Genomic DNA, 24,005 nt, shown 5'->3' with positions numbered 1-24,005 from the left:
ACGGTGTGGCATGCGTCGGCGCTGGGACAAGCCAGGCCGAGTTGCCTGATCACGGAGGTGCGAGAAAGGAGACGAGTTGCAGAGACAGGAATCGATAGTGATTCATTTTGGTGCGGAATGATGATTGCGGCTATTTGTGCGACTCTGAGCCTTGGTGTGTTGATTGACAGTTGCAAGTTGGAAAGAAGAGGTTGCCTCAGCGGTGCTGGCGGCAGAAATCTTGGTCTCGCGACTGTTAGTCATCAATGACGGCCAATGATTGTAAGGTAGCAGATTATTGCAAGAACAATCCTTCTCGGGGGGGGGGATTCTTGAAATATTGTAATTTCAGTAATAATGACACAAGCAAGGATATCGGTAGGCCTTATATAAAGACGTGACGTCGGGTAGAAATCGATTTTGCGCTTCAGTGGATAATTTCTAAAGTGTCCCCCAAATTGTGGGTGGGGTTGGGCTGCCATGTCTCTAGCTCAGCGTGACGGACCTAACACGTGAAGAGCCCTCGACGCAAATGTCAAACGAATTATATTCGATGCAAACTACTTCCGGTGTTTGGGACTGTTAGTCTATTGAGAGTGATTCCAGCTATGAGCTAATCCACTCCCTGAGACTGATGCTTCAGGCCTCCCGTGTATCGCGGACTTTGAGCAATTGCTTACCCTGGATCTGCGCTTTCCAACGAGTTGGGTGTTGATCACATTCAAATCCTCAGAATTAGCATTAAAAGCAAGAATTTTTTTAACTTAAGGAGATCTAAACCTATTGTTATGCTTGTCTTACTTCATTTCAGTTAATCAGGAACCGAAACGACGTGTTTGCGTTGAGATCGATTTACACATCGTGGCTCTTGCTCACCTTGCATATGACACAGTAACCATAGCGCTGCGTCGTGTATCATTGAGGCTGTAAATGTCATACAAACCTCAGATAGCATTGATTTGCCATATCCTTCGGTTCACGAAGTCAACTATCATTGATCTGAATATCGGAGAGGTTATCGTGACCAGGAATCTCATTCACTGAAACTACCTCGGGAGAACCTAGTATATGATCCTCGAAGGTTCACTTCCCGTTGTACCTCGTCCATCCACCCCCTTGCCTCTGTAGTAGCAGTCCACATATCAGGAAGAGGAGCTCGAGCATTAATATCAGGGCCCCTTCTAGTATCCGGAGGCTCTCTTCTATCGATCTGAGGATATCCATTATCCCTGTTAACTTCAGACCGCACAGCCCTCAAGAACCTACGCTTGTTTTCCCTACGCTGTTCATTTGCTCTTCTCGAGTAGTGCTGATTGCTAGCTCCCGAACGTGTACCTGGTTCAATTTGCCTGTATCCTTACCCGGGAACGTATCCCCACTGTGGGCTTTCATCAGAGTTTCGTCTTATTTGCGGTTCGACTCTTCGAGGTTCGACTCTTGGAGATTCGTGCGGCTGGAAGAAGCTCCGCGCAAGACGGTATCTTTCATAAATTACCCAAGGATCAGCATCCCAATCGCCGGGAGTAGGAGCAGGACACAGGAGATGGAGGCGATAGCCATGGTGTTGGATTATACATTGGCCCGACCATCCTTCGCGTTTTGGGTTCCCAGTTTGAGTTGGGATATCGCGCCCGGTAGCGTCTCATGTAATCTTCGTAAGAAGCATCATTGTTGGCCTGGCTGTCAGATGCGAGCCGTATTCGGTCATGATTTTCCGGTCGGTAAGCCATGATGCAAGTTGTGTTGATATATTGCTTGGGGAACAGGCAAGAGGACGAGGTGTAGTGTTTATACTTGATATCAACAGCTCATAAGTGTAGCGTTTAGAGCCACCATCTTCTGATAAGTGATCGAAAGCTTCCGGGAACATTGAGTGTCTGCCACTATAAGGCAATCAAGCTGTGAATTGACTGGCATTGTTGGCTTGACTTGGGTGACGGACGGCGTATCTGAGACAACCTTCAGGTTCATGTCCGAAGCAAAATTCAGTTCTGTTGATGGGGTTGGCGAAAAGCAGAGCATATATGGAAGTCACTGAGGATGCTGCAGGCTGGAAGTGGATGTACTCATGAAATTACTAATTCCTCGACGCCTCTCTTGCTATCGGACCATCCTCAATTTCCGCATCCCATCACTGCAATATCCCTCCCTTTTTTGATGTTTATGCTGATTGGTTGGCTGTCGTTCCATCCCCGGTTGCTGGAGAACCGACTCCCTTCTTCACGGCCTCGAGAGCGGCTTTAGCAGCGCGTACGGTCAACTTGCCACTTTTGGTCCGGCTCGCTGCATTGTGTAAATATCCACCTCTTGCCCAAAGATCTGGGAGGGAACGACCAGCGCTACTCTATCGCGTTGAAAGCTCGTGGACATGTCCCACAATGTCTCTGGTGTCGAGTTTCTTCGGAGCGAATTCTTCAGGGCACCATACTCGCAAAGGCCACATCACCTGGAGTTCATCGAGTTTCCTGTTGGTGGTTTCCCGCTGACGCTGGAGGCGGGATTCCCTTTTCTGCTTGCTAGTCTTGTAGATTCTTTCCCCCTTTGAGTTAGCCATTGCCTGACGTGTTTGTTAGTTTGGGTGATTTGACCGAGAGTTTAGTGCGCGCCTTACCTCTCTGTTTGTTTGATCACGAGACGGGAGTATGCTATTTGATGCTCTTCGATGCTCTTTGATGATCTTTGAAGATATTGTGATAACTTGTGATGACTCTTGATGAAGTTTGATGAAGTTGCAGGAATTGGATTTGGCTGACCAGGCGGAAGATAAACTGGAGCCAAAGGGAAAGCGAGAGTGCCTGCCTCCACAAACTTTACTTGACTGGTCTTGCCCTACCGAAAAAGGAGGCTACTGCCGACTCTTGGATAACTCCTTTTGGAACGAATGATTGAGGAATGATGAGACTGAAAGACACTTTGCCATTGGATGCAATCATGCTGCACATGTTTTGCCAGAAGCTCTCAGTTTACTATCCAATCACAAGGCAAGATGGCCGAGCGGTCTAAGGCGCTGTGTTCAGGTTCGATTCGAACTAGCAACGATTCGCAGTCTCGAAAGGGGCCTGGGTTCGAATCCCAGTCTTGTCAATCATTTTTGTCCGTGTCGCAAGGTGTCAATCAACTCTGATCTTTCTTTTTACCAGGTCGAATACCTTGGATTCTCGTGGCTGTGTCAGCTCTCTTCTGCCTCGTGTCCTATTGGCCATAAAAAGACTGTTTGTAGTGAAGACCAGCACCTTGTTTCAACTCAGTAGCTTAGCTCGAAAAACATCGCATGAGTGCGAATCGGAAGAGGCTGGCATGTCTTCACTCCATGTGACTCTCCCTCTCCACTTGCCCCCAAATCAATTGGTGCGCTTCAATCGGGGATGTCGGAGCCGGAGTCGATTCGCCAAGTTCAAAGCGTTTTGTCGATCTTTATCGAGTTTGAGAATTTCCCCGCAGACTCCCCGGAACCATTGATGCTGATTCCTTGCCTCTACCCCGGATTTTATCAATGAGTTTATTCACGAACCCTCTCGAGTCATGCCTAATTTTCGCAAACGACCGCTGACCCTCGGCTGCGGCACCGACCGATTTGTCGGCTGGTTAGCTAGAAACAGCTAACGCGGAAACCTGAGTCCATTCTGGGATCGTCATCTATAAAAGAGGTTTTGACCTCGCACGAGGTATTCTCTCCTCTCTTGAGTCTCTCATTGATGCTTGTTCCCATCCATTGGGTCGTTCAACTTTACCCAAAGACATCTGCACAAGGTCAACACCATGTCTGAGAAGCGTGACGAGCTTGAGAAGTCCGATGTACTCCATCGCGATCTGACCAATGACTTGCCGCCAGAGGCACTTGCTACTGAGATTGCGAATGAAGTTGAGAACAACAAATTCTCACCATGGACGCCGTCTATGTTTCAGCTCTATGCTGTGCTGTTCGTGGCGTATTGCTGTGGCTGTCTCAATGGTTATGATGGCAGTTTGATGGGTGGATTGAACGGAATGAAGTCATATCAACGAACTTTTGACATGTAGGTTCATACCCCCCTTGCGGGGAGTGACACTTGACTGACATGTTACAGGAAATCTGACGGTTCTGCTACTGGCATTGTTTTCATGATCTACAATGTTGGCAGCATTGCTGCAGCCCCAACTGTCCCTTTCACAACCGATCGTTTTGGACGACGCGCGGGAATGTTCACTGGCGCTCTCATCATAATCATCGGCACTTGTGTTCAGTGAGTAATTGCCTCAAAACTCCGCAGACAGCGCTAACAAGATGAAGGGCAACTGCGAAAGCCATGCCTCAGTTCATGGGCGGTCGATTCCTCCTCGGCTTTGGTGTCTCGTACTGCTGTATCGCTGCACCAACTTACGTCAGCGAGCTTGCTCACCCCAAGGTACGTGACATTGCCAAATGTACGAAAGCATCGCTGACAAGACTGTAGTGGAGAGGTACACTTACTGGTCTCTACAACTGCATGTGGCCTGTAGGGGCTATCATCGCTGGCTGGGCAACTTATGGCAGCGCTTACATCAAAGGCAATAACGGCTGGAGAGTCCCGGTCTGGATCCAGCTTGTCACCTCTGGTATTGTCGCAATCTTTGCATTCTTCCTCCCAGAATCTGTAAGTCTCTTTATCATTATCACCGCCGCTCACTTACTGACCAAGTAACAGCCCCGATGGTTGATCGCCAATGATAAGCACGATGAAGCTGCCGCCATCCTCGCCAAGTATCACGGCGAGGGATCAGTCGACCATCCTATTGTCCAACTTCAGATGAAGGAGATGATGGCCCAGATCTCGACTGAGGCTTCAGACAAGAGGTGGTGGGATTACCGTGAGCTTTGGAACTCGCACAGCAACAAGCGACGTCTTATCTGTGTTCTTGGTATGGCTATCATGGGCCAGGCATCTGGTAACTCGCTTTCCAGCTACTATCTCGTCGCTATGATGAACACGGCTGGTATCAAGGACGAAAAGCTGGTTCTCGCTCTCAACGCCACCAACAGCGTTCTTGGACTGATTGGTTCGGTCATCGGAGCCCGTTTGACCGATCGTGTCGGACGTCGACCTCTTCTCATTTACAGTATCCTCTTCTGTTCAGTCATCTTCGCCGTCATTACCGGAACGTCCAAGATGGCCGTTGACGATGCTAGCAACAAGAACGCAGCCAATACCACTATCGCCTTTGTCTTCCTCTTTGGTGTCGTCTTTTCACTTGGTTGGACCGCCCAGCAAAGCATGTACATCGCAGAGACACTCACAACCTCGACACGAGCCAAGGGAACAGCACTGGGCAACTGGGCCTCCAGCTTTATTTCTCTCATCCTAGCCTACTCTTCTGGCCCAGCCTTCGAGAAGATCGGTTACTACTTCTATCTTGTTTTCGTGTTTTGGGATTTGGTGGAGGCTGCGTTTATCTTCTTCTTCTTCCCGGAGACAAAGGACCGAACGTTGGAGGAGCTCAATGAGGTCTTTGATGCCCCTGATCCTGTTAAGAAGTCGCTGGAGCCTAGGACTGCTGAGACGGTTCGGGCGACTATGAACCAGAACGAGGCCAAGGTTATTGATGTTTAGATAACTGTGAGCTGTATGGTATAGAAAGTCCATAGGTCGATATGCATAGATCTCAAAGGTTCTTGTTAATTTGCATATTGAACTTTGCAATTCAATCGTTCGTGCTTAATGAAACTATGGAGTACCGTGAAGATGAGAGGCCAAGAGATGGCCTACGCTTTCTGAGAGAACGGATCAGTGCCTCATTCCATGCTGATAGCTTATATTCATGCATCTTCGTTAGGCTAATGATTCCTCTTACCGTCCATGTATAATTTTGAGTATCTGGTTGAAGGAGTATGTTTGACTGCAGGTTGCCACAACCTCGACTGACCCCTGCCATCTGTCAGGCTCGATCCATGGTATTTCATATGAGCTCAGGCGATGATCGCAGCATGCCATTGCTCCGTCGATGGTCCGATGCAACATGTACCACGAGGTTGCAAATTTCTTGGCTCAAGTAACGTTGGAACAAGGATATGTTCTTCACGGCTCCGATACCCCCGGACCATTACTCGATGTCCCCCTGTCGATTACCCCAGACCGTTCACTTCTTGTTTACGTCGGCCCCGCATATGGGCCGGCAGATCATGTGAAGTACTTACAAAGGAAGGTTCCTATGATTGAGCCAAGGTCTTCAAATTGGTGCGCATATGGAAGAACCTGATGGAGAAAATTGCAATGTCGATCACATAACCTTAAACTTGTTTTTAAGTACCGAATACCCGAGTAGAGCATAGCAGAAGCCGAATGTGAAGTAACGGTGACTTACCCCAGCAAAGATATTCTTCACATCGGGCCATGTCTCGCCGGCGTCCGAGCATACCGTAAAGAGAATTGAGCCGGGGCGAAGTATAATAAGAACATCGAATCATCCTCAAAGTTGGTCCCGATCAAGCTCCAAGAACTGCAGCTGGGTCCTACAAACAGGTTCCTTACCAGATCGTGTGATGCCTCGTTTCCTCTCGACTCTTCTTGCTGTGCTTGCAGCCAGCACGGTTCAGGCCTCTCTTGACCTTGTCTCGGGAGCAACATGGACAGCTGTAAGTCTATCCAAAACTTGGTACATGAATACCTTGTTGACCGGACTTTGACCAGACGAACACTGGTGAGCATGTCCAAGCTCATGGGCATGGGTTGATGTAAGTGTCACATCCTATCATTGTGGACAAACATCTGACCTTTACAAGTGAGGTTGATGGAACCTACTACATGATTGGCGAGGACAAGACAGACGGAACATACTTCCAGAACGTCAACTGCTACTCCTCCACCAATCTCGTCGAATGGACATACCGAGGTGCACTCCTCTCTCGCACTAGCGAAGCAGGGGACCTCGGCCCCAACCGGATTGTTGAAAGACCCAAGGTCATTTACAATGACCAGACAAAGAAGTATGTTCTTTACATGCACATCGACAGCCCAGACTATAAGGATGCGCGGGTTGGTATCGCCACTGGTGATAGTGTATGCGGCAAGTATACCTATCATCGAAGCTTCAGGCCTCTTGGTAAGCAGAGTCGCGATATGGGACTTTTCAAGGACGATGATGGATCTGCATATCTCCTGACTGAAGATGTAAGCTTTTCACTGTGCACTTTGGTAGAGGACAGGAACTGACCAAGTTGCAGCGCGAGTATGGAACGCGAATCATGGCATTGTCAGATGACTACCTCAACGTCACGGAGATCACGTACGAATGGCAGTACTTTGCCGAGTCCCCAGCTATGTTGAAGCAGAACGGATACTACTTCATATTTGGCTCTCATCTGACCGGCTGGAATGCCAATGATAATGTAAGCGGCCTTGCTCACCTTTGGCTACACCCCAAGTTTATTAACGCAAGACACCAACAGATCTACAGTTACGCCAAGTCACTGTCTGGCCCATGGTCCAACTGGACCGAGTTTGCACCTATTGGATCAAAGACCTATCAAAGCCAGGTCAGCTACATTCAGCCTCTCGGCAACGGCAATGCCATCTACATCGGTGATCGCTGGGTTTCTACAAACCTCGCCGCCAGCACCTACGTCTGGCTTCCGCTCAAGGTTGATGGCACCAAGGTTACACTCAGCTGGTACGACTCTTGGTCGCCGAACCTTTCAAAGGGAACGTGGTCCGAGACCAAAATGACAAAGATTGAGGGAGAGACTGCGACAATGGGCAATGATGCCAGAGTCATCTCATGCAGCGAATGCAGTGGCGGTCAAGCTGTCGGCTACATCGGAGGCGATAAGAAAGGTACTCTTACCTTCAAGAACATCAAGAGCTCTGGAGGTACAGCTACTATTAACGTCAAGTACCGAAATGGCGACACCGGATCACGATATGCCACCGTCAACGTCAACGGCGAATCTCAGAAGCTTGCGTTCTTGTCTACCAGCCATCTTTCTCAGACGGGACTCAGTCGGGGTTTCTTTGATCTGAAGGAGGGATCGGATAACATTATCACTATTTCCAACAACGATGGATGGGGTCCGGATGTGGATGCGCTGATGCCACCGGCGGCATAAACGAACGCTGTTGAACTTGGGCAGAAAGACGATGCTGATGGTATATGAGGTATTATATCGAGAGCAATTCTGGCACCCTCTCGGACCCATAGTGTCAGCCATGGCTGCTGGGCGCGTTTCTTTGTAGAACATCAGTCAGTTATTGGATACTGTTTGGCTTAATCGAAGACCCATTAGTGACAATCGTGAGGCAAGAGTTTGCGAGCATGGCTGTTGGCCCATGCGGGGTAGCAGCAAGCCAGCGTTGTGCTGCATGCCGGCTTTCGTATCCCAAATAGGCCATAATTATATGATAAGTAATCAGGCTCTTATGATATGTGTGCCGTAGTGGATCTTTTTGCTTGTCTTGGAGCAAAAGTATCGACGACGCGACGTCTGTTGCGCTTGAGATCGCAAACTATTTCCTTCGGTCATCTGTGTACACGGATCTCGGCAATTCACCTCCACCAACTATCGTCATGAAGCATCCATAATCATGGAGTCTCGAAAGACGAGTACTTTGACCATGTATAAATAAGCCCCCCAGCTTCAAGATGGAAAGACATTATAGCGTGCCAACTCAATCTTGTGTCCCCAACCTGCAATTAAATTCTTGCTCTGCCCATCATGGACCAAACTGTCAAAGTCGGCGCTGTACAGGCAGAGCCTGCATGGCTTGACCTCGAAGGGAGCGTTGACAAAACCATCGCCCTGATCGAGAAAGCTGCCACCGATGGAGTCCAAGTACTTGGGTTTCCCGAAGTTTGGATCCCCGGTTATCCATGGTATGATCGAAATCTGTCAGCCAGAAAGGTTTCATCTGCTCTGTAGACATGATGCTAACAGGGCTATGCAGGCAAATGTGGACGTCACCAGTCATTAACAATGGGGGTTGGATACACGAATACATGGCCAATTCTATGCGCAGAGACTCGCCTCAGATGAAACGAATCCAACAAGCCGTCAAGAAGGCAGGTATGCTCGTCGTTCTTGGGTACAGTGAGCGAGATGGAGCAAGCCTGTATATGGGGCAGTCATTCGTCGATACAAATGGCGAAATCATCCATCATCGACGAAAGATCAAGCCAACCCACGTGGAGCGAACGATCTGGGGTGAAGGACAAGCCGAATCGCTCAAAGTCGTTGTTGATTCCAAGTTTGGAAAGGTTGGCGCCTTGAACTGCTGGGAGCATTTGCAGCCATTGCTTCGATACAACGAATATGCGCAGGGTGTGCAGATTCATATTGCTAGTTGGCCAGCTGAGTTTGAGATGCCAGACCCTCAGAAGATCGCTTGGTTGTACCACGAAACTGGCGAGGCCAGCTATCGCGCAAGTCAGTTCATGGCCATTGAGGGAGCAACTTTTGTCGCTGTTGCCTCGCAGGTTCTCACCGAAAAGAATTTGGAAAGAAATGGACTTACAGGAAATCCTGTGACCAAAACAGTAAGAGAAGGCCCCTTGAAGATGGACAGACTGCTGACTGTTGATGTAGCCGGGTGGTGGATTCTCGATGATCTTTGGGCCCGATGGCAAGCCACTTGCAGAGCCCATCGGTGACGGTGAAGAGGGCATCATCATGGCCGTGGTCAATCTGAGAGATATTGATAAGCCCAAGGCTTTCATTGACGTCGTTGGACATTACGCGCGGCCTGACCTGCTGAGTCTCAAGGTCAACGAGAAGGTTGCAAAGCATGTCGTCGTGGATTAGTGGCGAGGCGAGATCTCGAAATGCTGGTTTCTCTTTCAGCCGTATCCAAGGGTCATATTATCATCGCTCAGGAGATTTTACTTTCTCTGGAGGTTTGGATCATGTGCATGTTCGTTTTTATGATAGCGCTCGTAGTTACTCGTCTTCTCAGATATCCAATGGCACAAACTGTCAATTGCCTTGAGATTCGAATATTCTAGAGTATAAGTATTCTCATGCATTCAGTCAGTCTGTTTCCAGCTTATGTTGCACCAACCTTCAACTTATCGGGCACTATGAACTGCTGGGTCGAATTGCCTTTTTGGGTTCAGTTACGAATATGGTGATTATTGGCGGCTGACACATCATCCTCTGGACCCCGCTGACTTCCATTACACATTGAGCCATGAAGTGGTAAGACACCGAAACAAACTGTCAATTCATCCGAGGTCTTGAACATTATCATCATCAAAACTCGAGGTCATCAGATTCAGTCAATGTCAAATAGCAAGGCGAAGATGCTGCCCAAACAAAGTTGTTGGACCTGCAAAAGTAAGATAACATCCCCAGTATTGATCATCAAGCTGACAAGCGTAGGGCGCAAGATCGGCTGTGATAGGGCAACTCCAAGTTGTAATAATTGCATTCGGACGCAAAGAAAATGTCTTGGGTATGGCCTTCAACTTCTCTGGCCAGATCGTCATGATGGGCGGCGGAGAAAACGTGACCCTGCTGAGCATCGACCCCCAACAACACTTTCAAAATCGGTTCACTATGGCAAATACTTCTTGAACATATCCTTATCAGATGTTGATATTGCTGTCTCCAAGAGTGATGGACATATACTTGTGGATCTCTTCCAACAACGGCCTCGATGCAGTCTCACACTTCATGGCCCCTTTCTCGATCATGAAGGGATGCTTCTCAGTTATTGTGTGTAAGATGCGGACAGTTCTATCTTTCTTTGGCTAATGATGCCAGACGAGAACATTATATCTTCCATGATCTCCACAACGCAAGTTCAAAACGGCTTCTGTTCGACATTACTCCCCATGGCATTGTCAAGTCAAGACACTTCGGCTCTTGCATTGCTCAATGCAATGATGGCTGTAGCAATGATCCATTACTCGAACTCAATATATGATGCGATCTCGTTCAAACTGAAAGCTATCCAGAACTTATCACAGTCACTCAGGACCGGTAGGAGGTCAATATGCACATCGACCAGTCAAGTTCAGCTTGCAGCAGTAATGATGCTTTGTGTTTACGATGTCCGTATGACCAGACATTTGGTCGTTACCGTGACTGACGTTTCACAGGTCTTTGATAGAGAAGAGCACAATTGGCACATCCATTTGAACGGAGCGAAGGAGATCATAAGGCGACAGCGCTTCACAGATACGCCCGGTTCAAGCTCAGATTTCCTTCTTACCTGGTGGCTATACCACGATGTTTTGGCTGCTTTCAACCATCCATCATGCCGACCCAAAGAAAGCCCTGGTTCCGTCTCAACATCCGCTCTTGACGCTTTCAGTGGTGATAAGTCTCTCGTAAGTGCCCCCATTCTTACGTCCAGTCTTCTGACTCTAGCCCAGATCGTGGGATCCTTGGGCTGTTCTGTTGAAGTGCTTGAGATCATTGATAGAATCAACATGATGCGACTACACTCCGCACATGATTGTCTGAGCACCTCAACGCTGCGAAGGTGCGATTTGGCAATGAAGCTTTACAACATCCGACAGTTACTTGCTCCCATTGAGAGTTCTTATAGTTTGAGAGCACATCGCATTTTGGCTATCGCTGAGTTGTATCGCCTAGCGACACTGCTCTATCTCCAACGCGTTCATCCCATCGCGGAGGACGATTTCACGCGGCCGGTTTACGTACAACAAGCCCTGGAAGTCTTGAAAAGTCTAGGTGTTGCAACCAGTCCATGGCCAGTGTTTGTCATCGCATGTGAAGTCGATGAGCAAGACCGCGTCAGCATTCTTCATACCCTTGACAGAATGTACAGTGTGAGAAGCATTGGCAACATCAAGGTTCTACGCGATGTTATTGAGAGTATCTGGAAACAGCAGGATCTTCGGAGTATTAGAAAAGCTGGCCAGCGTGTCGATTGGTTGCAGTTTGTCGAGTGCGATGTTCCGGTCCCATGGTTTATCTAGGCCACGTCTAGCTCTTGTTCTGTCACATAGACATAGCAATCACGTTACTGATACTCAAACTATAACCGCTTCTATCCTGTACCACATGCTATACTGAACCACCCCACTGCTAAGCAAGCTTCTGGACTAAAGGTAAGTGCCTGGCGGTCACAATACACTATCACATAGTTCGGGTTGCAATGTCTTGTCCACGTGAGTTCCACAAGTGATTGCTATCTACTTCCGAAGGAAGACAGATCGTAACAGTCCAGATGCACAAGTCTCTGTTTGTTTGCCTCATGTTGTATCATTTATTACTAGCAGCCGCCCAGATGGGAACTTCACCCTCATTGTAGAGCACAGGGTTACCATCATTCTGAATAATGAGATACGTTGAGTCATTTCCCTTGCCCGCAGAGGTATTGGTATGCCAAGTGGCATGTCCAGTCCAGGGTTGTCGCTGAGAGTGTTGGTAAGTCATGGCTCGTTTAAGTGTTGAGGTAAACAGCTGAAAATGATCGGCATGAGGGGCAATCACAATGAGACAATGTCCCAAGCTTCCAGAACCTAAGGAGCTATGACCTCTTGAACAGAGCTGTATGTCTCAGTCTCCTCAGCAACCGCCTCCCGATCAGCTAGCCAGAAAGCCCTACGGACAATGATCGTTGAGGCTTCGAGGCATTACATCACTGGCCCCATGATGTGCTGATCCGCGCCGTCATGTTACTGACGGACCTTACAGAGCAGAGAGTAATATGAGCTTATGAGTAAGAGTGACGCAGGCAGTAACATGAAAGTTGATATCACCAACACGAAAGATAAAGTCTCTCGCCGACAAAGGACTTGAGAGTCTGCCAAGTGAGCGCGTCCCGGGCTGTGATTCCTTTGGTGTCATGAGCATTATCTGCACCACCTCTAATGGCACTAAAAGCGATGGAGATACTAAATGGTGACGGTCGACAAGTGTTATAAGAAGAGGTGCGTAATCAATCACGCAGTGACAACGAGTGTCTATGTTCAGTCACGCGTGCCAGATGCCGAAGAGGGCTTGACATGATATAACGCGACGCGATGGGGCACATCCAGGTGCTCGCGTTCTGAGCGACATTGCGCGTCCCCTAACAATAGCGGGGCCATCAAATCGCTGTCGAATTAACCAGCCACAAATTGGTACTTCCGATAAGGCAGCTTATCAGTGCGATAACAATCTGGACCATCTTGTGATGGCTCAAGTGCACCGATAAGCGTTGGTGCAGTTCGATCGGGAAGATAATAGTCCCAGATATAGCCAGAGTAACGGTCGGTGACCAGCATAGCTGAAGTGTAGCCTGGATCCCCACTCATGTCAGGGAAATCAATAGCCCAACAGCAATCGAATGGCTTCAAGTAATGAGCTCTGTTGCCAGCACCATTTCTCGTTACCGCCTTTCATATCTTGAGTTAGTCTTCTACTTATCACTGAATCATCGCACTGCGTTCGCTCACTGTATGTATGTCCGGTTCATTGTCCCCTACACCGCCATGTAAGTTGGTGTGCATTATGCGTTTCATGTCAGGTTGGCGCCACTCGCCCAGCAACTGTTTGGCTGCTTTCAGCTACAACATCAGCGCGAGCAACGATCAGTCAGCGATGCAAAATTTGCTCAGCATGGTCAAGCCGTGCAATTGCCAGCAGCCAAAAATAAAATACATGTCAGAGACACAACGGGCAAAAACATACAACAGCGGGGATTCGCTGGTCGTCACCGACCCAACTACTAATCCGCCGGTTAGTGGCTTGACTATGGGAGAGCGGACGGGATCCCGTATTTTCCACTACCTTTGGTCGTATGTGCAAGACAGAGGTTGTCTTTTGGTCTATATAGATAGCATGACAGTGATCTCACGGCCTGTTGTCTTTACCTCTGATATCTCGCGGTACTGTTGCTTTTAGTTCTGCCTTGTTTACTACCAGTTACAGAAGGCCAGATAACTTCTTGGCAATGGAGTAACAGTGGGCCAATGCAATTTGCTAGACGTGTAAGCGTGGGTTGACATCCCACTCCAACTGGTTGTTAGCCACATGGCTGACGTCCACTGTACTCCGTATAACAGTACTCACATCGATCATTTCACCAACAAAACCTGCTTGTTACCACAATACCAGCTGTCGAAAATTGAGCAATGTAAATAATTAATATGCCTGCATTGTACCGGCTTTGATACAGAGAGAACTTTATTGTCCCAGGGAAGATGTGCCAATTGACTTTCTCTGCATTCATCAAAGCTTACCCTTGAGCTTGAACTCAAACGGTGTCACCACGCCAGGTGGCGGCAAGACAAACCAACATCAACCGATCGCGCCAATAAACCAGCAACCTCTGGTTGGCTATACTACTCAATTGCCATTGGAACTCCCCTCGTTATCAATTAAGGACTCGATTCAACAGATTCGACAGAATCAGTGCATCTAAACTCAAGCGTCCGTGGTTCGTCGCCAGGAGTCGTCTATGTTGCCAGTCAGATATCGGCAAAGCAACAGGCGGGTTTAGCTCAGTTGGGAGAGCGTCAGACTGAAGTCCAACTTCAATCACTATCATTCGATATCTGAAGGTCGTGTGTTCGATCCACACAAACCGCATGTTTTATTTTTGCTCTTCTCGCTAGTTGCTTGTGGGTCTGGTTGACTAGAAAGTGTCTAGCGTCGAAGAACCAGATGAATGGGGAACATCAGGAACTTCGTGACGGGGTTCAAGGTCCTGGCCAAGCTTGTCAGTAGACTCCAAAACAATGACGAGTTTACAGGAGGGATCGAGTCTTAATTTTTGGCGTTGAGAAAGTACTCGTCGTTGATTGAGTTGCAGGCTGGCCTTTGCGCGAGCAGACTGAATGACGTAAGCTCTTTATGCCCAGTATACCGGGGCAATACCTGTCTACTGAGGCGCGTCTTGGAACAACAGTGCGATACTGTCCCTGCCATCTATCCAGAGCTGTCCATGATCGATCAGCTCTGCCCCCAGAAGCTCAATTCTTGTACAGCAATTCTTTCGCTCTCCGCCAACGAATTGAGTGGGCATCCCAACCCGCTCAAAGCACTGTCGGTGTGGCTCAGTTGGTTAGAGCGTTGGTCTCATAGCACAAAGCATGATTTGGTCACAGATCAGAGTAATCCAAAGGTCGAGAGTTCGAGCCTCTCCACCGACAAGAACTTATCTTTTTGACCATACTTCTCTTTTTGTTCTTTCACGTTGGCAATTGCGTTGACAATTGGCTCAAAGACAGCTAACTCAAGTTCACATTTTGCCTGTCAAACTGCCGAAATGCCCCAGCCACGGGTACTGACTAGCAAAATCTACACCAACGTCACAGCGAGCTGCAACTAGCTGGGATCAATATGGCAGATTATTAATTGAATGCGAACCGAAACTCCAGTCATAAGTCGATCGTTCTTCCTACTCGGTTATATCGGCACTATGTAAGGCTGTTCCTAGCATGTCAGCATGAGCCATGACGCATTTGGCCCAACATGTAAGCACGGCTCATGAACATCGCATACTCGCTTGTCCGAATACAGTATCTCATTCGAGATCAATCTCAGCCTCATGATAATTACATCGTTTGGGAAGTATTCAGAATAGAGATTCATGGAAGTGAAGGCTTAAACAAGTAACCCATTCGAGCATGTCTAACATCACGACGTCGTTGTGCAGGAAGAGGCCGCCGAGATGGATGACATTTAAGAAGTCATGATGCTGGAGAACCAGTCTTCCTTTCCATTGACAAGAAATCAACTCATATCATTTGATAAATTTCGCATTTAATACTATCGTCATCTTATTCAGGATGCTCTCCTTCCCTTGCATCATAGCATGGGGTACTCTCCTTGCAGCGGTATTCCTCCCTGACGTAGCCTCTAATTTTAACTTATGCTGACAGACAAATAGGTCACCAACGCTCATAAGACCGAAGCATATCCACCAAATGTCACCATTTCCGACACCACCACGTCCATGTTCCAGCTCAGCAACGACACCGAGTTCTCATTCATCCTCAGCGAATATCTTTCCCTAGCCAACGAAGGTGGTAGCGCCACTGGGGAAGTCCTCCGAGCAGCTGCTGTGATCGAGCCAAACAATCCTGAGAGTTGGTATCACGAATTCAAGTTTCTTGCAGACAAGATCCGTGAACAGGCTGTTACTGCTGAGAAGAAGAAGGACTGGGTCTCTGCTCGCTCAGCCTACTTCCGATCATCATCTTACTACCGAGGCGCCGACTTCTTCCTGCACGGAAACCAGTCTGATCCTCGCATCAATACCCTGTGGCAGAAGCAGAATGCAAGTTTCACAAAGGCTGTAAACCTTCTCCCCAAGCCCCCGACCTTTGTGGAGTTGAGGGCAACCAAATTCACTGTTCCAGCGTACTTCTACCCAGGAGACTCTCAACTCCCTGCTGGGAAGCGCCTTGGCTACGGCAAGAAGATCCCAACAGTCATCGTTGGAACCGGGTACGATGGATCTCAAGAAGCTCTCTACCATAGCAACTGTCGCGAGATCATTCAGCGCGGCTGGAACTGCATCACATATGAAGGCCCAGGACAAGCGACAGTGCGTCGACAGCAGAATCTCGGCTTCATGCCTGAGTGGTGGGAGGCTGTTATCCCCGTTGTCGATTATGTTCGTAGTCGGAATGATGTTGACCCTGACCGAGTTGCTCTAATTGGTATGTCGTTTGGGGGACTTCTTGCGCCGTTGGCTGCGACACATGAACATAGATTGGCAGCTGTTCTTGCGATCGACGGAATGCTTAACCTTCAACGCTCCATCCTTGAGCAATCCCTCCCGCTTTGACCCAAGCTTTTCCTTTCAGGCAACAGCACTGCCTTTGATGATGAGATCTACAGTCTTCTCAAGAACCCCAAACTCCCTACCGCTCTTAGCTGGCCGATCAACCAAGGAATGTGGGCATGGAACACCAAGAGCCCCTTCAAGTGGTTGACTATGGTGGGAGAGTTCAATCTTGATAAACAGACCCTCTCTAAGATCAACTGTCCCGTATTTGTTGCCTCGGGACAAGATGACACGACGGCTCCGGAACAGCCAGAGGAAATGGCGAGGGCTTTTGGAAAGCAGGCGCACTACTTTTTGTTCAAGACGGAGCTGGGATCTGGGGTTCATTGTGCAATTGGGGCGGAGAATCAGCTTGCCCAGGAGACATTGGGCTGGCTTGAGGGCGTCTTTGACAAAGTCTCCAAGTAAGCATCACAAGGAGAACTTGTGATCCCTGCGGCGACATCATAGCCTCGGCCTTGTGAGAGGATTATCCAGTGAAGGGAGTACACGCACTTTGGCTAGAATTGTCTTAGGCTATTTATACTTTAGTCATTTGAGTGTCATCGGAGAAGCATTGATATCATCTATTTAAAGGTATTATATCTAAAATTAGAACCTGGATCTATTATTTCATTTATAGCATGCCTCTTTTTAGCTCCGCCTTAATCACTCTCTGCTTCACTCTGTGACGACTCCATCTCTGCCTTTAGCCTCTGATAAAACTTACTTCGTTGTCGTATGGTATTCCCGTATTGAATGAAGATGAACGGGATAGCACACATAAAGACGCTCACAACCCCAAGAAGCGTTGAAGCCCATCCAACACCAAGTTTGGTGTACATCGGCGCCGCAGCGATACATAGTCCCGCACCTGCAAGATTTCGTAGGCACGTTCCCGCCGCCATGGCCGATGCCGAGTACACTCCGTAGCAATCGCCCAGGTAAGTCGTTAGAGCGATACTGATGAGAAGCTGAGCAGCTCCGAACGGAATTCCTGCTACCATGGGTGACACCCACGAGATACTGGACCGTGCGGTCCAGCCAGCCCAGAAGAGTGAGATTGCCAGAAGAGGCCCGCCCATGCATGCTAGAGGTAACCTGCTGTACTCATTCTTCTGTGCCCAGGTTCGACCGGCCTTTTTGCAGCGTCTGTAGTAGGCATCCCATAGAAAGAATATCACCAGACCAAGGCAGATTCCTCCTGCAATGGGCAAGTACATGAAGCTGCTTTTCTTGTTTGACATCCCGTAGGTGCCCTTGAAGACGATGGGGTATGTTTGAAAGAACATATAGTAGACGCTGTAAGCTAGCGCGATGTATGTAGCCGTTGCAGCAACGATCAGCTCGGTGAAGAGCATATGTAGAGGACGGATTAATACGACGCTCATAAGGTTGCGCCAGCCTTTGGCTTCGAGCTCGATGGCGGCATACGTATCAGCATTGCCCTGGCCAGTCTTTACTGCAGATCGTCGAATCCTTTTCGCCCGCCGAGCAAGAATTGTAGGGCCAAAGGTCTCTGGCAGGAATGCCAACGGAATGATTGTCACACCGGCAAATATGAGACTGAACCAGTAAGCCCATCGCCAAGAGATCGGGGCCAAGTAGGCAGCTATTGTTGGAGCTATCAATGGCGCGCAGATACTGGCTGTGTAGTAGTATGTGAGCGCTCTGCCTCGCTGGGTCAAGTCGCTGTGTATGTCTGCGATGATACCGCCGCCAAGTGTACTCGGTGAGCTGCCAACAATGCCTGACATGAGGCGGAAGACCAGCATTGACGGCCAGTTTGGTGCTAGAGCGCAGGCAAGAGTGAACAGGATGTAGACGACGAAGGCTGCCTGAAGTACGTATTTGCGGCCTTGAAGCTCTGAAAGAGGCCCAAAGAGGAGAGGTCCGAAGACGTATCCTACGAGGAAAAGTGATATGGGAAGTGCCAACTGTGGGTTCCCTCGTCTATCGTCAATACCGAACTCAGCGGCCATCGGTGACATGGCATTGGCTGGGAGGGAAGAAGAGAGCGTGCTGTTGAACAATGTCAAGGTGAGAGTAAATACTACAAATCTCTTCTTGGCCTAACAGCTGTCAGTACTTGGAGTCCTTTGTTGATATGGGAACCGCATACCTTCGACCAGTTGTTGGGGTTCTCTGGATCATTGCTGTCAAATGTGATGATGACCCTTGTTGTTTGTTGCGACTCGAACGATGTCTTCTTCTCAAGCATCAACGATCCTGGTTCGGGATCCGATATCGCTTTTGAGACCTCCATGACGATATGAATTGACTGCTGTCCTGGGTGTAAGATTGTGGCGTCTGACGAATCGGGATTACAAATGCAATTATTATTATCACCACAGATAGTGTATCGGAGGACTTGGTAGTGTCACACGAACAGGAATCAGGTGTGCATTGCTCGAAATGGGAGGATATTCTCCGACTTAAACAATCCTTCTCTTGGCTAGAAGCTCGTTCAGCATTTCCGCTTGGGGACGCTAAAAGCGACAAGCCATTGTGGGGATCATGCATTTCGCCATTCAATATTTGTTGTTAGTTGACCTCGGGTTTACTCAATCAATTCAGCCCAGTAGAAATGCGGCTCGTATTAGAGACTTTCGGCAATGCCTCGGTCCTGCCACTTTCCTTGTACTTCAATTGACAATTCGTCGACTATCACAATGCTCATGAGGGGCGTAAACACGGTAATAGCCCGGACACAGAGGGGTTCGTCCTGATATTGAGCTCAAGAACGTTAATGTGGTCTTCCATAGGATTTTGCTTCATTCCCTATGTACGTGGACTTGGCAGATCTCGAGTGTTTTGTCGGGTTTACCTCTGGCTACAATGTCAGGGAGCGATATCGCACCAAATGAACGAAGCCTAGAGAGAGCAGATGTGATTGGCCGTGCACTTCGCGCATGACCAAGCCACTTTCTACATTTTCACCACGACAACCGTGGAATTGATTCAAGATGGATGAGTCTGTGTAGTAGTTATGTGGTGATGCACCCTTCAGCCTTGCGGCTCATCGCAAGATATCACACGGTAAAGAAGAGAATTGTGCCAGCAGTTTACAATATGCATAAGTCGATGGGCCTTTGCCTAATCGGGTCTAGAACACCAATCAACTTGCATGTCTTCCCCGCTCGTTCGAACTGTACCAATACGGTAATTCTATACGGAATTTCGTCATTACCAACCTCTCAGGCTCTTCAGTTTGTTTGGTAGTAAGGAAACGTCGCGACACACTGCCACGGCTCGTTCGTTTCCGCCAATTCCGATCACAAATGCCCTATTAAGTTTTGATGGACAGAGCAATGTCTGGTCGTGTTATACGACGGCGAAACGTCAAGACTCGCAACCGGAATGGCTGCGTCACGTGCCGAGCTCGGCGGCTGAAATGTGACGAGACAAAGCCAGAATGCAATAACGTAGGTCGATGCCAATGACTCGTATGTCATCTGCATAGGGCTGAGTTACTGATTCGTGGTATCCACAGTGCATACGGTTGTGCATGCCATGTGGTGGTTATGCAAACCAGATTATCTTCAAAGATCAGAACAAGCTGTTCAGACATGACTCTCCGCGCCGGACACGGTCAGACCAAGCGATAGGCGAGTCTTCAGACAGGCGAGGTAGTGTTGACGATGCACCACAAGCCGAAGAAGCACAGAGTCCGGCACATGAGTATTATTCTTCATATGCAACTCCAGCACCAGAGTTGGAGAATGATACCATCGCGACTCAAACTCCCATCTACGATGCTGGCCAGGCAAACAATAGCTCCGATGTAACTGCCGCAATTTCATCTTCTGATACACCTGCGGCTTGGGACTCTGGATTCATACCTGATACCGATGTTGACGCGTCGGCACCAGCTGGAAATATTCGTGGTGGATTACCATACACCGTGTCACCAGTTGCTACATCGGACCAAAGCCCCCAAACGTCGTTCCCATTCTTCGGTCCATTAAGCGTCTCATCTCCCCAGCTAGCTCCAAAAACACAGGTTCCAACCCCGAGAAGTAGTCAATTCTTCAATGGACTTCACACTGCTCCGATCATCCCTCAAGGGCTACTTGAGAGCACGAAGTTTCCCGAGGATATGCTCTACTACCATCACCTTCGGGATACATCGCCATACGGCGTCCTCACGCTGTTGTATCTTAACGATGTTATGGATGCCGGATTTCTCAGTGCATCATTTTATCATGCTGCTTTAGCCTTGTCAGCTCTCAAAGTCTCCAAGTCCAACATGGGACAGCAACTACGGAGTCAGGCAGCGATACACGCACTAGAACACTTTGTCATAGCTCTTGGAGACGTTGGGAACATCCCGATAGAGGATATGAACCCAGACATGCCGACACCAGGAAACGAACACGGCCCTGGAAGACGAGAGAAGATTGTGTCTTGGTTAAGTACAGTCTTGTTACTGGCACACTTTGAACTAAGACGAGCACAGATGAGATTATGGTGCGTACATGGTCGCGCAGCGGTCGAGTTCCTGTCGACTCATCTGAGCCTTGTGAGGGAGACAACTATCGGAGAATCCCTGGTCTCTGCTTTCTCAAGGATAGCAGCCCTATTGGAGATCTACGAGGGTACACATTCGATCCAGGAACAAGTTGTATCATCTGAGGCATCACGGTCTCTTGTCCAATATCTCGCTGGCTCGACGCTGCCATACGATAGGCTGCTCTACATCATGCCCAGAGTGAATGAGTTGGAGGAGAAATGGAGGTCCAATCTTCGACCAGGCGCTGAGTGGGATCAGCGTGTTGACAACCTTAGACTTGAGCTAGAACAATGGCGAGCTAGCCTATTGCCGGAAGATATCCCTGACTTTGACGGCGAGGGTTCAGAGGCAGACATCAATATGAAGCCACTAACGCTTCTTTCCGCCCCAGAACCAGTCAGGCCGGCTACGAGTTTTACGCACTACCTCGTATCTACGCTTCGACTTGACTTGATGTACTCGCCAGAATCAGGCCCCAAACTTTCTCCCTCTGAACGCTCGGCCATATTACGCAAGATCTGTCGCCTTGCAGCCGGCCTGCCATATGACCTCTCCGTCATAGTGAACAACTATGGATACGGAATGCTTCCTGCGATGCTCAACGCCTACCATATGTCCGATGCTGTGATAGCAAATTGGATCAAGGGATGGGTTGCATCAAGACCTGACACAAGAGAGGGCATATGGGATATAGAGCGCGTGCAGAGACTGATAGCGTATCTGGATAGAGAATATAACAACGAGGGATCAAGATCGGGGTGGACTGTCATTAAGACTCGGATGGTGGATGCGGAAGAGAACAGGGATGACGCGCAGCCAAGTACGAGAGAAGAGCAATCTCGAAGTTTTTGCGTAGAGATATTCTGCAAGGGAAAACGTGGTTGGAGCATTGACTTTGTCGAGATAGAATGACTTAATAATGCGGTGGTGACAAAGTCCAATACATTGACGTCGCAAAAAAAATAAAAAAATAAAAATAAAAGAATAAGCTTCCATCGCGTGATCCATTGCGGTGTGAAAAACGCATTCGCTGTTGTCAGAAAAAACGTCATTGCGAATATCGGATTACCAATGCGAGAATGACAAGTTAATTGCTGAAAATCTTTGCAGGGCGTAGTGGACGACAAGCTCGTATGACTCAGAATGGTCACTACACAATGAAGGGCGCAATTGTCAAGTTGACATCTAAGCAAAGATGACAAATGACCTAAAGATTTTGACAATAGCGCATGCCACAGGGTGCAGCCACCAAATTGACATCAGGCCGGTGTCCAATCATAAGCAGGGAAAATTGCGTCGCTCGTTTGTCCAAGCCCGAAATGGAATTGTTGAACGAGGACATGTCAAACAGGAATTTTACAGGGAGATAATTCGAGATAATTCTATAGAGTCATATGTTGGGTGAGAGAGCATGTCGAACACGTTATAAGAGCGTGCGATTTCCTGGCAGATTATGTCTTTCATTCTACTCATCATCAAGCAACTCATTGGATAAACATCAATTCAAGAGCATCTTCAATTCCGATAACAACACTTTAAACCAGATCAACAAGTTCAATCACAACATCTATACACTATCTCCACTTTGCAACTATATCTTGCATACTGCAGCCCTATAAAACCACTACTATATACAACTCCAATATCTCTGGGAAAGCACTACACATTCCGAACACAATGGAATCCACCAAGATCAACGCCCGACGAGTCTGGTCCTCAATTGTCCGCCATGCCAAAGAGCACCATGAGTCGGTCAACGCGGCTGTAGTTGCATACTACCCCCAGCCATCACCTGCCTTCACACCTGGCAGCAAGTCTGCGGCATCCTCTGTCCTGTCATCCCCACGATACTCGTTTGAGAAGCCTCAGTAGAAGCTTTGAGGGGAGTTGGTATAATACACGAAGTGGATGATTAATGTGTTGGCTAGAATAAACTATGGGCTGAGAGTTATTACTTATTGCTGGCCTATTTTGAAGGATTTAAAAGGAGTATATGTATGAGTTGAATGATTAATAATAATTAGATATTGAATACAAAAGATATAGTTATATAAGGGCCACGCACTGTGATCTAACGTTATAGATTAATTATGTACCCGAGCCAACTTTCCACGTCTTGTGCGGACTTCTACAGTCTGTCTCGGACCAGTTATATAATTATATATTTGAAAGACGTTGTGAACAGGGACAGTGATTACTGAACAACTCCGTCTTCTTGCGGAGTTGCGGAGTTATAGATAGCTGCGATAACCTCAATAAAAGAACCGAGATATCCGTCAACATTAGTTAAATAGAACACGCAGCAGCACATAGCTGTGATTGGAAGCCACAATAGTAAGGACTTGGAGAAACAAGTTGTAGCCAGTATTAGGAAACTCTTTACGTCTCTTAAACACATGTGAGGGTTCCTCAACATCGCCTCCAGTCTACCGATACGTACGTTCAATTGTGAAACATGGCTACCGAGCAGTCCCACAAAGCCGAAAAGTTCTTCCCACGAGCAGGACTTGCACAAGATGGATGGTCTACTAAAGAGGAAGCGACAGCGACATGCTACTGTGGTGCGGTTCAGCTGGTCTTGGTGAGGCCCCTATGAGAGACCCGAAGACACTGACTCATGGTCATTAGCCTATAACCAAGCCTGGATTTGTTTTCTCCTTCGTCTGTCACTGTAGCGACTGTCGCAAGATCACAGCTTCGATGTTCACGACTGGTATCGTTGTTCTCGACACACACCTGAAGCATATCCGTGGTGAAGAGAACCTCAAGCAGTTCAGCCAGTCAGACACGATTGAGAGAGATGGAAGCGCGATGACCAATTTCTTCTGCAGTACATG

The 24,005-nt window shown here is 48.3% G+C and overlaps 11 protein-coding genes and 4 non-coding genes across 16 annotated transcripts; 12 read left to right on the top strand and 3 right to left on the bottom strand.

The window, feature by feature from the left end:
- The first annotated feature begins 2,959 nt into the window (after window positions 1–2,959).
- On the top strand, window positions 2,960–3,063 carry FOXG_21563. Its single transcript has one exon. It is a non-coding gene; the product is annotated as a tRNA-Leu (tRNA).
- Window positions 3,064–3,475: 412 nt separating this feature from the next.
- Window positions 3,476–5,651, top strand: FOXG_14490 (uncharacterized protein). Its single transcript, XM_018394544.1, has 5 exons — window positions 3,476–3,995; window positions 4,047–4,202; window positions 4,250–4,364; window positions 4,413–4,592; window positions 4,644–5,651. Exons 1-5 carry the CDS (start codon window positions 3,739–3,741, stop codon window positions 5,544–5,546), a joined length of 1,611 nt encoding a protein of 536 aa, XP_018254052.1. The 5' UTR covers window positions 3,476–3,738; the 3' UTR covers window positions 5,547–5,651.
- Window positions 5,652–6,385: 734 nt separating this feature from the next.
- FOXG_14489 (uncharacterized protein) lies at window positions 6,386–8,219 on the top strand. Its single transcript, XM_018394543.1, has 5 exons — window positions 6,386–6,568; window positions 6,624–6,667; window positions 6,716–7,103; window positions 7,157–7,321; window positions 7,382–8,219. The coding sequence occupies exons 1-5, from the start codon at window positions 6,476–6,478 to the stop codon at window positions 8,036–8,038; spliced, it is 1,347 nt and encodes a 448-aa protein (XP_018254051.1). The 5' UTR covers window positions 6,386–6,475; the 3' UTR covers window positions 8,039–8,219.
- Window positions 8,220–8,833: 614 nt separating this feature from the next.
- Window positions 8,834–9,918, top strand: FOXG_14488 (uncharacterized protein). Its single transcript, XM_018394542.1, has 2 exons — window positions 8,834–9,462; window positions 9,512–9,918. Exons 1-2 carry the CDS (start codon window positions 8,851–8,853, stop codon window positions 9,725–9,727), a joined length of 828 nt encoding a protein of 275 aa, XP_018254050.1. The 5' UTR covers window positions 8,834–8,850; the 3' UTR covers window positions 9,728–9,918.
- Window positions 9,919–10,134: 216 nt separating this feature from the next.
- FOXG_14487 (uncharacterized protein) lies at window positions 10,135–11,940 on the top strand. Of its 2 annotated transcripts, XM_018394541.1 has the most exons (5): window positions 10,135–10,258; window positions 10,304–10,639; window positions 10,688–10,977; window positions 11,026–11,256; window positions 11,302–11,940. In XM_018394541.1, the coding sequence occupies exons 1-5, from the start codon at window positions 10,204–10,206 to the stop codon at window positions 11,869–11,871; spliced, it is 1,482 nt and encodes a 493-aa protein (XP_018254049.1). In that variant the 5' UTR covers window positions 10,135–10,203; the 3' UTR covers window positions 11,872–11,940. The 2 variants fall into 2 exon arrangements, with proteins under 2 accessions (XP_018254049.1, XP_018254048.1); XM_018394540.1 differs by having other exon boundaries at window positions 11,026–11,907.
- Window positions 11,941–12,059: 119 nt separating this feature from the next.
- Window positions 12,060–12,904, bottom strand: FOXG_21562 (uncharacterized protein). The gene has a single exon (XM_018401908.1). It carries the CDS (start codon window positions 12,329–12,331, stop codon window positions 12,158–12,160), a length of 174 nt encoding a protein of 57 aa, XP_018254047.1. The 5' UTR covers window positions 12,332–12,904; the 3' UTR covers window positions 12,060–12,157.
- Window positions 12,905–13,563: 659 nt separating this feature from the next.
- Window positions 13,564–13,679, bottom strand: FOXG_21561. Its single transcript, XR_001936424.1, has one exon. It is a non-coding gene; the product is annotated as a 5S ribosomal RNA (ribosomal RNA).
- Window positions 13,680–14,371: 692 nt separating this feature from the next.
- On the top strand, window positions 14,372–14,470 carry FOXG_21560. Its single transcript has one exon. It is a non-coding gene; the product is annotated as a tRNA-Phe (tRNA).
- A 79-nt stretch (window positions 14,471–14,549) lies between these two features.
- On the top strand, window positions 14,550–14,651 carry FOXG_21559 (uncharacterized protein; the record flags this gene model as incomplete). The annotated part of the gene is made up of 1 exon (XM_018401907.1): window positions 14,550–14,651. The coding sequence occupies one exon, from the start codon at window positions 14,550–14,552 to the stop codon at window positions 14,649–14,651; it is 102 nt and encodes a 33-aa protein (XP_018254046.1).
- Window positions 14,652–14,926: 275 nt separating this feature from the next.
- FOXG_21558 lies at window positions 14,927–15,033 on the top strand. The gene has a single exon. It is a non-coding gene; the product is annotated as a tRNA-Met (tRNA).
- An 806-nt stretch (window positions 15,034–15,839) lies between these two features.
- Window positions 15,840–17,084, top strand: FOXG_14486 (uncharacterized protein; the record flags this gene model as incomplete). Its single annotated transcript, XM_018394539.1, has 2 exons — window positions 15,840–16,548; window positions 16,696–17,084. The coding sequence occupies 2 exons, from the start codon at window positions 15,840–15,842 to the stop codon at window positions 17,082–17,084; spliced, it is 1,098 nt and encodes a 365-aa protein (XP_018254045.1).
- Window positions 17,085–17,210: 126 nt separating this feature from the next.
- On the bottom strand, window positions 17,211–19,054 carry FOXG_14485 (uncharacterized protein). Its single transcript, XM_018394538.1, has 2 exons — window positions 18,778–19,054; window positions 17,211–18,727 (listed from the first exon to the last, which is right to left on the bottom strand). The coding sequence occupies exons 1-2, from the start codon at window positions 18,919–18,921 to the stop codon at window positions 17,321–17,323; spliced, it is 1,551 nt and encodes a 516-aa protein (XP_018254044.1). The 5' UTR covers window positions 18,922–19,054; the 3' UTR covers window positions 17,211–17,320.
- An 817-nt stretch (window positions 19,055–19,871) lies between these two features.
- On the top strand, window positions 19,872–22,158 carry FOXG_14484 (uncharacterized protein). Its single transcript, XM_018394537.1, has 2 exons — window positions 19,872–20,080; window positions 20,149–22,158. Exons 1-2 carry the CDS (start codon window positions 19,955–19,957, stop codon window positions 22,078–22,080), a joined length of 2,058 nt encoding a protein of 685 aa, XP_018254043.1. The 5' UTR covers window positions 19,872–19,954; the 3' UTR covers window positions 22,081–22,158.
- Window positions 22,159–22,566: 408 nt separating this feature from the next.
- On the top strand, window positions 22,567–23,519 carry FOXG_21557 (uncharacterized protein). The gene has a single exon (XM_018401906.1). The coding sequence runs from the start codon at window positions 22,846–22,848 to the stop codon at window positions 23,038–23,040; it is 195 nt and encodes a 64-aa protein (XP_018254042.1). The 5' UTR covers window positions 22,567–22,845; the 3' UTR covers window positions 23,041–23,519.
- A 104-nt stretch (window positions 23,520–23,623) lies between these two features.
- FOXG_14483 (uncharacterized protein) lies at window positions 23,624–23,997 on the top strand (the record flags this gene model as incomplete). Its single annotated transcript, XM_018394536.1, has 2 exons — window positions 23,624–23,749; window positions 23,797–23,997. Coding segments are annotated over 2 exons (327 nt in total), but the record flags the coding sequence as incomplete, so codon positions are not given.
- Window positions 23,998–24,005: the final 8 nt, after the last annotated feature.

Source organism: Fusarium oxysporum, chromosome 12 (genome assembly GCF_000149955.1).
Source record: "Fusarium oxysporum f. sp. lycopersici 4287 chromosome 12, whole genome shotgun sequence".
NCBI classification, from domain to species: Eukaryota; Fungi; Ascomycota; class Sordariomycetes; order Hypocreales; family Nectriaceae; genus Fusarium; species Fusarium oxysporum.
Note: the sequence above shows the minus strand (reverse complement) of the source record. Positions and strands in the feature narration are given on the sequence as shown.